This window comes from Apis cerana, linkage group LG7 (assembly GCF_029169275.1).
Source record: "Apis cerana isolate GH-2021 linkage group LG7, AcerK_1.0, whole genome shotgun sequence".
Lineage (NCBI taxonomy): Eukaryota > Metazoa > Arthropoda > Insecta > Hymenoptera > Apidae > Apis > Apis cerana.
The window spans coordinates 2,098,252-2,111,102 of record NC_083858.1 but is presented as its reverse complement, the minus strand read 5'-3'; the positions used below and the strand labels follow the sequence as shown (position 1 = coordinate 2,111,102).

The following is a 12,851-nucleotide window of genomic DNA, read 5'->3' as shown; positions in this document are numbered from 1 at the left end:
TTTCTTCTACGTATCTTTATGTGTTTCACGTAAGAAGTGAAACGAGTCAATGATCGATCAGACGGGTGGAAACGATATTATAGATATTGAATTTTTGAATTTGAATTAACAATTTCGAAATGGATTTATAAGAATTATCTTTGTAAATTGGAAAAAGCACAAGAAATTTGTTTTAACTCCTTAATTATTGACTACGACTCGATTATATGTAAAATTTTTTTTAAAATATTGGACAATTTTTAAGACCATTATGAATACGTAAAAAGTTAAAGGAATTTTTCATCGTGAATTTCGTTGTATTATATGAATTCTTATCTTGAAAATAAACAAATTTATGACAAAAGTCACCGAGAACTCGTCTCGTATCGTTCAAAATTTTTAATATTTCTATTATATGCATCGATTGTATTTGAACGAATCATAAAAAAAAAAAGAAAAGGACCAAGAAAAAAGACAAAGATAAAAGTGTACACAGATTGATTTCATAAGGCAAATTAATCGCAAGAATTAAACGAACTTCATTACAATCCGAGGGGAGAAGCTTTTCCGCTTGAAACTTGGCCAACTTGGCTATCTTTCTATAATTTAATCGGTCGATTAACATCGATACAAAATATCCTCTTTTTCATTTGAAAACACGATTCGCTTATTGCGATGATCAAAAGAGGAATGTTCGTGTATTCCATTTTCAAACGAATAATTCAATAAACTACGAAAGGGAGGATATGAGTTTGTGACTGTTTGAAGAAAGAGAAAAATTTCTTCTTTTGAGGAGAAAAATTCTTCTGTTATAAAAAGAAAGGGGAAAAGAGAAGGGAAATTCTCGTATTTTACGATTAATCTTGGAACGTGAACCTTGACCATCGGTAAAAGAATGGATTCCTCTAACTTGCATTTATTATAATCGTTTCTGGAAAAAATTGTGTTCCAAAAATATTTTATAATACTTAAATTTTTTTTTACAAAGAGGAATTATTTTAAATCTTTCGAAAGAAAAAGATTTTAGTTGAATTTTAATTCACACAAATTAAGGAACAGTCGAAGGATGTTAATTTCAAAATTTTTGGAAAAATATTACAGATCGAGTAACGATATAATGAAAATAATTTATTCTTATAGAAAGAATATTTTATATGAAAATTTACATGATCGATTTCGTGTTAACTTCAAATTTATTTCATCGAGAGACTTGTTGTTGGTTATTTTCTTTTAATATAGTATTTTTTAATCAAAAGAATTCCATCATAATCAATATTCGGAAAATAAATAAAATGATACGTGAATAGCAATTTTTTATTTTTCCAACGAAGGAAATCGGCTTCGATAAAATAAGAAAAATTAAATTTAAGAAAAGATTACAAGAAAAGAAACTTTATATGTATATATATATCAATAAAGAAAATAATTTATCACAATCTCTTAAAACCACTAATGTCATCAATAACGATATATTTTTTATTTCAAAGGAGAAGCACGAAAATACGAGAAAAGTCGAAATCAACGCAGGGAGAGAGAAAAGAAAATTCGCAGGAGCAGGATGGATTTATCCAAGGGAAAAAAGTTGGTGTTCGAAAAGAAACATGGCCGTTTCACCAGCTTTATTACTCTCGTTCGTATGTCAGTGAAAATTCTACGGACCGTGTACACGTGGAAACTTCGATAAATTTTCTACAAACAATGGTTCCTGAAATGCTTCGCGAAAAAATCGATCCGTCCTTTTGTTATATACTCGACTTCTCCTCGTTCAAAGAAAGTTTCCTCCATTGTAGTAAGTAACTGGTTATTGGATAAAGAGATAGATTAGGTCAAGTCGCATGAATTCCGTTGAAGCGAAACCTGAAGGTCCTCGGTGACGATCATTTGCAGAGAATTCGATCAGCATCGTTCCCCCGGCCGAGTCTCGGCGTGTAACCGTTCACCTGACTGTTTCGAGAATCTGAAATTAACGAGGATACAGAAGATGGCATTATACGTGATTCCCATCGTGGAAGATTCGATTAGAATTTAACTGAAATTGTTCGAATTGAAATTGGATGGAGCACGATCTCTCGTATCAATTGTTCAGTGTTCTTGTTAGATTTAAAATATTTTTCATTTATATAAGTAATATTAATATCGTTATTTGTCTTCAATAGGTAAGTATGCGCCAATATTTACATACGTATTTTATTCTTTCCGTGTTATATATAGAAAAATAGTGTATGGAAAATTAGAATAAATTGTCGTAATTTGAGATGAATATGAAAGAAGAGTAATTGAAGTTTTATACGGATGGAATGAATGGATTCTAGATGTTTACAAGATTTTCTAAATTCTTTTTCAATGAGAGAAAGGATATTTGGAAGTGCATTGCTGAAGTGGATATAGAAAGTAATTTGTAATTTGAATGGAAGTAAGAATTAATTTATCTTGCAGAGTCTGTCTTCAAACTTCGCTTTAATTATCATACTAAAAGATGAACACTTTAGAGTAGAATTTTTATAGAATAATTCAAAAGGTAAAATCTTTTTATATTTATAATTCGTATAATTAAAAGATTTTCAAAAGTTGTTCAAATTCGCAGATTTACCTTTTGATAAATCACTTTTTATCTCTTTATTTATTAGCGAGCCAAATAACACGTAACTAAAATTTGTACGGGAAATCTAAAACGTTAATTGCTGTGCAGAATAAAATATCGAATGAAAATAAAATAAAATTAAATGGGTTTATAAAAACATTTTTTCGGAAAAAATTGTACTACAATTCTATCGTGACACCTATTCAATCTATTCCATTCAATTCAAAATTCGATACGAAACAAAACTTCGTAAACAAATCATTGTTCTAATTAAGAAATAGAGATAAACTCTGAAACATCTTTATCCATCCTAAAAATTAAAGCCTAAAAAATCAATACATCAAAACTATCACGATCAAAGCTTGTACAACGAAACTGGACAAAGATAATATTTCATCAAAATATTTCACATATCCAACTTAAAACGTATAATCAAAATAATTTTAAAGAAATGACCGATATTTCCTCCCTCTTTAAAGCCGGAACAAAAATTAAAATTATAAAACTCTACCCATCCCAACATCAAAAACCTGCCATAATTGTGAGACGGGCAACCATTTCATTATTGAGTTTCAACCGATATTAACGCATTAACGCATGTTTTATTCACCGCCACGAATCCGCTTTGCGCGTTACCATTCGGACGATGACAGAGTTGAAATAATACGAGGGGAAAAATTAAATTGGCATTTAGGCCACGTGTCAACAGAATATTCCAATATTTCGCGCTTTTGTTCCTCGTAGCCATGGCGTTCAACTTTCACTATATATATATATTTAAATGGCGAAACGTTGAAATAATAAAAATATTCGAAAAACGATCGAAAAACTATCGTTCAACTAACTCGAATAAATCAATAAATGGGGGAAAAATCACGTGAAATAAAAAGAAAATAAGAACGATAAACGTTACAGGATTCTAAGAAGAAAAATATCTAAACTTGTTACTTTGATCGATTTCATACCTGAATTCAATAGGAACGCGGCCGGATATACGGATCTTCCCTCGTCGATCTTCCAAGATCCATCTTTGGACGAACGAGGACGATCTGAGATTAGCCATGATGCCTCCTTAGGAATTCTGTCTGCGTGTTTAGCGTGCATCGATCTCCCGAGAGATTTTGGAGCTGGGGAATCTGGAGATAATTATGGTAATTTATGCCAACTCGAGGTAGCGATTTCAATGATTGTTGAAAATGAAATTGAGAAACTATCGTGGGACACGTTGTATAGAAATTGGATATCGAAGTTTCCCTTCTTCGATCTTTGATTTCGAGTCGTTGCCGAATTATTGATGCAATAGGGGAGAGTAGGACAAGTTACATTATTATTTGAAACTCAATGGAAGATCCTACTTCACCAAATTTGGGTACAGCAATTTCGATCGACGAAGAAAATATGTAACGAGTTAATTGATTTTCGTGGCTCAAAGGGAAAATAAATACTTTTTATTCGAATATCTTTTCAAATATATCGTGAACCGCGTCAGAAATATAAATTTTTGTAAATAACTACGCTGCGTTCTCGAGAAATTTTTTTGGAAAAGTAATTAAGTTATTAAACGATCATCCCTTTAATTCGATTAAAATACTTTATAATAAAAAATCTCATCGTAGAAATTCGCTACCTTTAAAATAATATCGGATGACGATTTATCATCCTAATTCCATATTATCGCATGACCACCAATCATCCACCATCTCTCTTCCCACCATCCAACCCCCAACTCCCTAACAAATATTACACTCCCCCTATTTATTTATAATCACAGAAATTATCACCCTACCCTCTCGATGTGTTCCGACAATTTTCAATCTTCTCGACGATCCTCGAAACGATCGGTGAAAACGTATAACGGGAAGATTGACGTGGAACGATTGGATATAAACGGATTATAAAACGGGATGTGAAAAATCGAGAAAATGGAAGGAAATCCTGGCCGGTTATCATTTAAGTGGGCCACTCTGTACGCAAAATGGCGCGTGACGGTATTGGCCATCTGTCACTAAACAAGACAAAGTACACGTGGAATGGGATTGCGGTGTAGGGTATGCGGGGGTGGCACGTTTCAATGTTATTGGCGATACTTCACCTTCGTAATCTTTGTCCGGGGCCTGGTCCAACTCGGCGCTGTAAAATTGAAAATCTGTGTCCGATTCCATGCCACGTCGGTTGAAATTCAGATTCGAAACGGGCGCATTCGATCGACCGATCCTTGGATAGGACAACAAACCGGACGCCCGTCTGATATTGGGCTTTAACTTCTCTCCCCCTGCGACATAAGTTTAAATCAATTTTTTCCCGATATTTCGATCGATGAGCTTCGAAAGGGAGTGTATATATATTCAATGATGATACGGTGATGAAATGTATACTCGTTCATCGTTGATCGTTGAGTTAAATATGTATGATATTACTGCAATACCATCTTTGAATTTCGTTATCGTCCGCTAAATTTAAAAGTGCGCGTGATAAAGTAGATCTCGTTTCTTTCGAATACGAATATTTGTATTAGGTTCATAAATAATTTTATCGATTATTATTATTATTAATATTCGAAAATGTGGTATATATATATTTCTTTCTTTGAATCTCGGGTAAAGAAAGTGCTTACATTCGCGCATAGACGAGTATTGTAAATAATAATTTTGATTTGGGGATTAAAATTACATGGGGGGAAAGCTATCTTTTTGTTGAAAATATAATGGAATTCGTATGTTGCAGCAAATAAAAGTACATAATTTTGATGAATATAATTAAACTCACGTGTTCAAAGAAGATCATTTCTTTTCTTTACTTTTCTTTTCTTTTTTTCTTTTTTTTTTTTTTCCTTCTGTTTATAACTTAATGAATGCAGATCCAATTAACCACAGTATATTCGAATATTTCTACTTCATTCCGCGGTAACTTTTTCTCCGCGGACGTGTTTTCCTTTCTAACAAAAACGTCAGAGAATTTCGTTTTTTCCTTTTTTTGAGAAACATGATCTTTTTTTTCTTCCCCTTCCCCCCTCCCTTTTTTCCTGTTTTGGTTTAATTAGAAATGAAAAAGGCGGAAAAGTAAAGGTCGTAGAGGGAGTAGATTTTTGTAAAATGTTCAAAGTGTTGCCGAATTTTTGGGATTAAAAAATTTTTGACCGGTCGATTTGAAATTTAATATAAATTAATAAAATGAAATATTCATTTGCGTATCGCGATTACACTCACTATCGATGAAACGAAATACGAAATTAGGGGGTTATATGAATTATCCGGTGTATTACCCTGTTTTATATTAAAAACTGTAGATATTATTAAAGTGAAATTAACGTTATTACAAAAAATATGAAAAAATTTATTTTCGTATTAAACTTAATCAAGAAGATAATAAATTGGTATTATAAAAAAAAAAAGAAAAAAAATTAGATATCGAATTTTCGAAATTTTTATAAAGAAGACAGCCTATTTCCTAAAATTGCCTATTATTAAATTTTACAATTCAATTAGTAGTGAAATTGTGAAATTTAAACGTCGACAAATTTTATCAATGAATTGATTTAAATGCAATAATATATTAAATTGCAGAAAAGAAGAGAAATATAAAACAAAATTCAAAAAAAGTGATATTCGTGCCTCTTTTAAATTCCAACTTGCGATCTTGCTCACATTGGGATACTAAAAAGACAAAATTCTTAAAAAAATTATTATTTCTCGCTCCAATTTTACGAATTTATAAGCTGCTTTCGATTAATTTAATTAGAATAAAAAAGAAAGTAGCATTAAATAAAAAGAAAACGTGAAATATAATAAGATGAGAAAGATCAATTAGTTCATAGAAAACCGGTTAATAAAATATCGATTGAAATTTAATTTTCGTTAATCGAATAAAAAGTTCGAAAAGATTAAATACAAAAAAAAATACAAAGAATGAAAAAAAATTAGTAAAATAAAAATTATTGCAATAAAGAATCTCAATAAAGAAAAGATATTAAGAGCTTAAGAAGAGGAATATTATCTTAATTATTAAAATAGGAATAAACAAAAAGTTACTGCAAAAGTTACTGAAAGGTAAAAAGCAAAGAAGAAAAGAAGCAATAAGATATAATACCGGCCCGTTTCTATAATAAACTAAGAATCATTTAAGAAGAATTTCCTAAAGAAAATGAAACATCAAGAAGAAGAAGAAGAAGAAGAAGAGTAATTTCACCATGGAGACTAAAACAAAAAATAATAAATACATCAAACCAGTATGCAAACGTTATAATACTAAAAAAAAAAGAAAGAAAAAGAATCACGGATCGCCTGCCTCTCCTTTAATAAATTAAACATCATCCCTCTTCGAACATTTCTCCCGTTCAAAGGAAGAAAAAAAAAAAATTAAAGACGTTACGAAGGGAAATAATTTCACCTCTCGAAACCAAAATAAAAAGGAACGCACGATAAAAAAAGAAAAACAAGATGTCATAATAATCCCTTTGGCGCGAAAACGAAAAGGATCCACGAGAAAAAAAAATACCCCTCTTCCAGTTCTCCAACGGACTGGAAAACGGACTGGACTGTTGCACTTACGGTTGAGAGAGACGGAAAATATTGAGAGGACGACGAGGAATACGAATAGATGATTTCTCATCGCGTTCTGATGGCGTGTACGGTCGCACGGAGATCAAGATCCAATGAAGTGATGTTGAGCCGAGCACGGGATCCGGTCCAACACTGAATAACCCCAGGTATCCGACGTCTGATTTTATACCTTGCGCCTCGGCCAGTTATCGGGGGGGAATGTGCAATCCAACCCCCCGGTCGGCTTCTCAACCCTCTCTTTTCGCATTCTCCGTACCCAACACGCCCCGTTTACCCTCCACGCGATCGGTGGTGATTCGATCCCTCGTCTCTCCATCCTGTTGCTACTTTCGATGCTGTGCATGGGAGGGGGAAGGTGATCTTGGTTCATCTTCGTTAATCGTGGCGAGGGTGGGCGAGGCTTTTTATTTAGGATTCGAGGAAAGGGAGGAAAAAGACGATGGCGAAAATCGTGCTTTCCAACGATTTCCAAGGGGAGAGGATGGGGAAGATCAAGCTAAGTTATCGATTATCTTTCTTCTCATTCGTTTTTATTTAAAGTGGATGACAAATCGAGGGATAAATAGTTTCTGGTTTCAAGATTGGAGAGAGAGAGAGAGAGGTGTGAGAGGTGTTTTGGGAAATTAAATAGTGGATATATTGGTAAATTATGTGTTTTTACAGTAGCGTAAAATTTAATAATTTGAAATTTGAGAATGAAAGAGAAACGGAAGAATATTTAATTGGGAAATTTAAATCAAATTTTCGACGAAGGTTTCATGGAGGCATTAGATAGATTATTGAATGTAGATATAAGAAATAGCCTGTGATTGATATTAATACAAATATTATAGTTTTTTAATATTATTTTATAATAGAATCTAGATAAAAGAAGAAATAAAAATGAAGAAAAGAAATATAGAGGGAATTCTTATATAGTTATTATATTACTAATAAATAAAATTCTATAACATAAAATGATAAGAGAAAAAAGAATTGCGAATGAAATGTCGCTTTAGCTAGCCTTTGGTTTAATATTCAGAATCATCGAAGTTTGATTTGAATTAAATTAATTTTTTAAAGGATATACCAGTTTCGAAGGATTTTCAGAAATTTTTTGAGATTTTAGGGCTGGGCGTGGAATATTGACGAAGAAAAAATGAGATTTTCTCATTATGTACATTTTTATATATATATATTTGTATTTAATTTATATTTAATTTATCTAAAATATTTATTACGAAAAGATATAATTCATAATAAACGGAATAAATTGAACCGCATTTGAAGATAGGAAATTCGAGATAAATTTTCAGTTGATAGAAGGAAGAACGTTTACTTTTTACTATCAGTTGATCGGAATCATATTCCACGGAATACAAATGTAAATATTGAGAGATATAAGAAAAATTTTTCATACATTGGAACGATATTTTAAATCATTGAATCATGAAAATTCTGCGAACTATACGATCTAACCAAAATATTTTATATATTTTTAACAAAATTTTTTTCTTTTAAAGTAAATCTTCCCCTATAAATGTTGTAACCAGTTGTTAATAATTAAAACATTTCCATGAATGATATATTTATACAAATTCATTTATATTTTTTAAAAAAAATTTTTAATTTTACGAATTAGAATGTCAAAAAAAATAAAATTTTGACGAACAAAATTTCATATTCTAATTAGAATATCTTTATTGTAGATTTTTTTTTCTTAATTTACACGAAATCTATTTTCCATTTTCATTATTTTATATATTTGTGTCATATATCGAATTAACTGAATTAATTTCATGTAAAACATTGTTTCTCTCGTTGTTTGTCATAAATTTTAATAATCCGTATTAAAATATTATCACAAATCCCGAAAATTAACATAGAATCAAATATTAAATTCACGTTTCGATTATCCTTACATCTTTCAAATTCAAACACATAAAAAAGTTATGCGACTATCATGAAGTATCATGAAGATTGTTTCATATTTAACTTGATAAATTTCTTTTCCCTTAATATGGCTTTCGATGATCGAGTTTGAAAATTTAAAGATACTTATGCTAATTTCAAACTTTGTAACAACCACATTTCACATGCACCATTCTGATAGTAAGAAACCAAATCCCTGGACGTCAATTTAAACGACTTAAATTGCAATCTGGAAATCTAATCTTCGTAGTTGAATTAAAATCAATTTTCTTACTATTAAAAAATTGAAAAAAGAAAAAAAATTGCGAATGAATTTTCACTATTCTCAAATAATTATTATTAACTACTTCTCTAATTTATATAAAATTGCAGGTATCGATGAAGATTCCTTTCAATTTAGATAGATCTTTTACATTAAAGATTAAAAGTGATCGTTTTCATAGATTCTTGAATTTTGTGAAATACATAATGATTTTAAATACGATGAATTTGAATTCAAAATTAATCTGAACATATATCTCTGAGATAATAAAATTTCAAATCAAATTTTTCTCTTAAATTCTTGGATCCTTGGAAAATTGTCATTCAATAAAATTTGATAGGTCTCTGATTAAAAGAAATCTTTTCTTTCCTATCCCAAATTTTCATCTTCAGCAATATATATGTGTACAAAATTTTAGGAAAATATTAACACAAATAATAAAGATTCTCATCTCATTCGTGATGTGAGAGAAAATAATTAATTAGAAAACTAAAAAGGAAAGGAAAAATGTGTAACAGATTATATAGAATGACAACGAGATTGGAAATCGAATTAAAGTTAAAACCGCTTTAATTGAGGCAACCGGCTATTACATATTTAAAATTTGTGGCCGCGATTTCCATAACGCGAAGAGTTGAATTAGCTATATCTGTCCGTTCGTGACGTGTACAGTGTCGTTTTTATTTTTTGGAGCAATTAAACCGCAGTCATTCTCGTGCACAATGGTGTTTCCCATTACGCGTTAGGTAACGGGCAAACAATTTTACGAATTATTTCGATATCGGATCATATTCACTCGTTTTCAATTTTCCTCCTGTTTAAAATTCATATTGACCATTTCTTTTCACGTTTTCTTTTTTTTTTTTTTTCGCGAATTAGAAATAAACTTTCAAAATTCGATAAATTTTCCAACGAATTATATCCTTTTTATTTATCATTTTTAATTGTTCGATCAAGTCTTTCATTTCAATTCACGAATTTTTCTAAAATTTATCATTCAAAATATAATATATTCATATTAATATTAATGTAAAGAGATCAAATAGTCGAGGAATGATATTAATTTTTATAATTATGGCAAAAATAAATTAGATTATAATACAATTATATTTTTTGAAATTTGACAAGAATGAAATATTTGTGTCGTTTTAATATACTGAGAAAAGAGAAAAATGTAAGAGAAAAAAAAAACAGAGAAGAAGATTCATAAAGAAAGTTAAACAAGAAATAAGATAGTTCTTTACTTCCTGAATCTATTTCCTTCTATGACTTCTTTTCTACCGAAAGAAACATTTGTAGAGTCCTACTTTTGATAAAGAAAACGACAGCTTTCAGTCTTGGAAACAAATGGATATGGTGAAAATTATGAAAAGAAATGAAGAAAAGAAACATTTTTAGCTGTTAATGTCGATTGTATAATGTTGGTAATGTATAAATATCGAATGAAAAGTAAAGATTTTTGCAAATATTAGTAGAAAAATATTTCTCAAATTAAAAGCAAAAAAAAAAAAGCAAATTAAAAGAAATAAGTTAATAAAAATGTATATTTTTAAAAAATAATTGCAAATATTTCTAATTATTATTTAATTTTTAGTTATGTTAGTTAACATCGTTAAAATTTTTTATTCTATATTTATTTATTAAAACATATTTGAATTTTCTCATTAGATTTTATTGCAATATATACAATTTCACGATCTCTTCTGTTTTTATAATTTATTTCAATAAAAAACAGCTGTTTTTATAGAATATATGAAAATTTATCGATAATTTATCGATAATTATATATTATTAAGATAAAAGATAAATAAGGACAAAAGAAAAATATCAAAATTACACGTGATTATTTTTTAATAATAAAGATGATTTCTCTTTAATCTTCTAAATTAGATATACAAAAACTTTTATTGAATTTTTGAAACAAATAGAAATAATTTTTCCAGATTTTCTTTATATTCAATTAAACGGATTACATTTAATAAATATCCTTTTCGTCAAAAGAGGAGAAAAAAGGCATCAAGTATCACGTTCGAGAGAAACGTAACGCGATTTTATAATTTATAACAACTCGAAACTGGTGACAGTAAAAGTCAGTGGAAACGATATTTTATCGTTGGCACGTTTCGTCGGCCAAAACTGTTCGAAGTTTCGCCGATGCAATTATATCGTAGCCGTAAACAAAAAGTTTATTCTTGGGGCAGTAAAGGCAGCGTTTACGAGTCGAATTGCGCTGGTTAATTACTCGAGAAAAATCTTAACGTGTTACGCGAGGATTTTCGTGGTGATCAACGGTCTTTTCGGCAATAATCATTCGTTTCGTGCCCCCTTAAAACATTTTAATCCTCGTCGTGAATTTATTTAAATTAAGGATTTTAATATAGGTTAAGTCGACGTAAGACGGACATGTTGTTCATTAAAGGATAATGGCCGATGTTCTTAAGAAGAGGCTTGTTCGCATCATTAGATATTTATGCATATACTTTGAAATTATACGTATGTTACGTAGATACATGTTAGTAGGAAAAAGAGAAATAATTTGATACGTATTTTTAATAAGAGATTTAATAAAAAAAAAAAATTTCTAAAAATGTTAAATATTTAATATTTAATAAATGCAAGAGGAGAAGAGAATAAGTGAGAATATAATATTAATTATATTCCTTTTAACTTTATGCTCTGTGCAGATAAAAAGTATGTAATACATGTATAATAGATATAATTTATTTTAATAAAATTTAATATTAATTTTATTAAAAAATCATGTGAATAATATTTAATTTTATTTTTAATTTATAATTCGTAGGTTTTCTCGTCTAAATAATATTAATATTAATAAAATTTATAAGGTATAATTCCAAAGTTTCTTGGTAAAAATTGGTAACAAGTTTTTTTGGTAAAATAAAAAGAATTTTTTTATATTGAGTTTGCTAAAAGTTAATATTTTATATTTCACCTAAAATAATAAAATTGTACTCACATCAAACTTGTTAATTCGATAATGATTTAATAAAAGATGGTGCAAAAAGGGTTCAATAATCTCTCGTTAAAAAATAAAACTATCTTCCATTCACTGTTGGTCACTTAATTCTTTCAGCTTTCTGCAACTTCTCGTTGAAAAGACATTGGTTTCAAACGATTGAAGAAATAAAAGAAAATAAAAAGACTGATCTAAAATCGATTCCTGAAAGTGCTTATAAAGAGAGCTTCCATAAATGGAAAAGCATTTGGAGTCGTGTATATTTACCGAAAGAAACCACTTTGAATGCGACTATTACAATGCAGATTTTCCAAATAAAAACGTTATACGCGTACACCTTTCTTATCAAGTCTCTTATTTACTACGCTAAATGATAACATAATAAAAAAAATTTGCAACTTAACAGAAATTAAATTTCAAAATAAAATTTATGAATATTTCTGATAAGAAAAATAGATGGAATAATAATAGAATTATCCAACACTGGTGTTCTCGATCAGGAAATAAAAAATTAATAATAATTATCGAATAATAATAATTTGTAATTTAAGAGAAATTAAATTTCAAAAGGTATTTGTGAAT

The 12,851-nt window shown here is 29.5% G+C and overlaps 1 protein-coding gene across 1 annotated transcript; it reads right to left on the bottom strand.

Annotated features, from left to right (window-relative positions):
• Window positions 1–1,583: 1,583 nt before the first annotated feature.
• On the bottom strand, window positions 1,584–7,606 carry LOC107993664 (CAPA peptides-like). The gene is made up of 4 exons (XM_017050201.3): window positions 7,108–7,606; window positions 4,653–4,832; window positions 3,526–3,696; window positions 1,584–1,936 (listed from the first exon to the last, which is right to left on the bottom strand). The coding sequence occupies exons 1-4, from the start codon at window positions 7,166–7,168 to the stop codon at window positions 1,857–1,859; spliced, it is 492 nt and encodes a 163-aa protein (XP_016905690.1). The 5' UTR covers window positions 7,169–7,606; the 3' UTR covers window positions 1,584–1,856.
• Window positions 7,607–12,851: the final 5,245 nt, after the last annotated feature.

Coding starts and splice junctions, on each gene's coding strand:
- LOC107993664 (XM_017050201.3), bottom strand. CDS start 7,168: ATGAGAAATCATCTATTCGTATTCCTCGTCGTCCTCTCAATATTTTCC. Junction 4,833..7,107: donor ATTTTCCGTCTCTCTCAACC/GTAAGTGCAACA, acceptor CTTATGTCGCAG/GGGGAGAGAAGTTAAAGCCC. Junction 3,697..4,652: donor CCCGGACAAAGATTACGAAG/GTGAAGTATCGC, acceptor AATTATCTCCAG/ATTCCCCAGCTCCAAAATCT.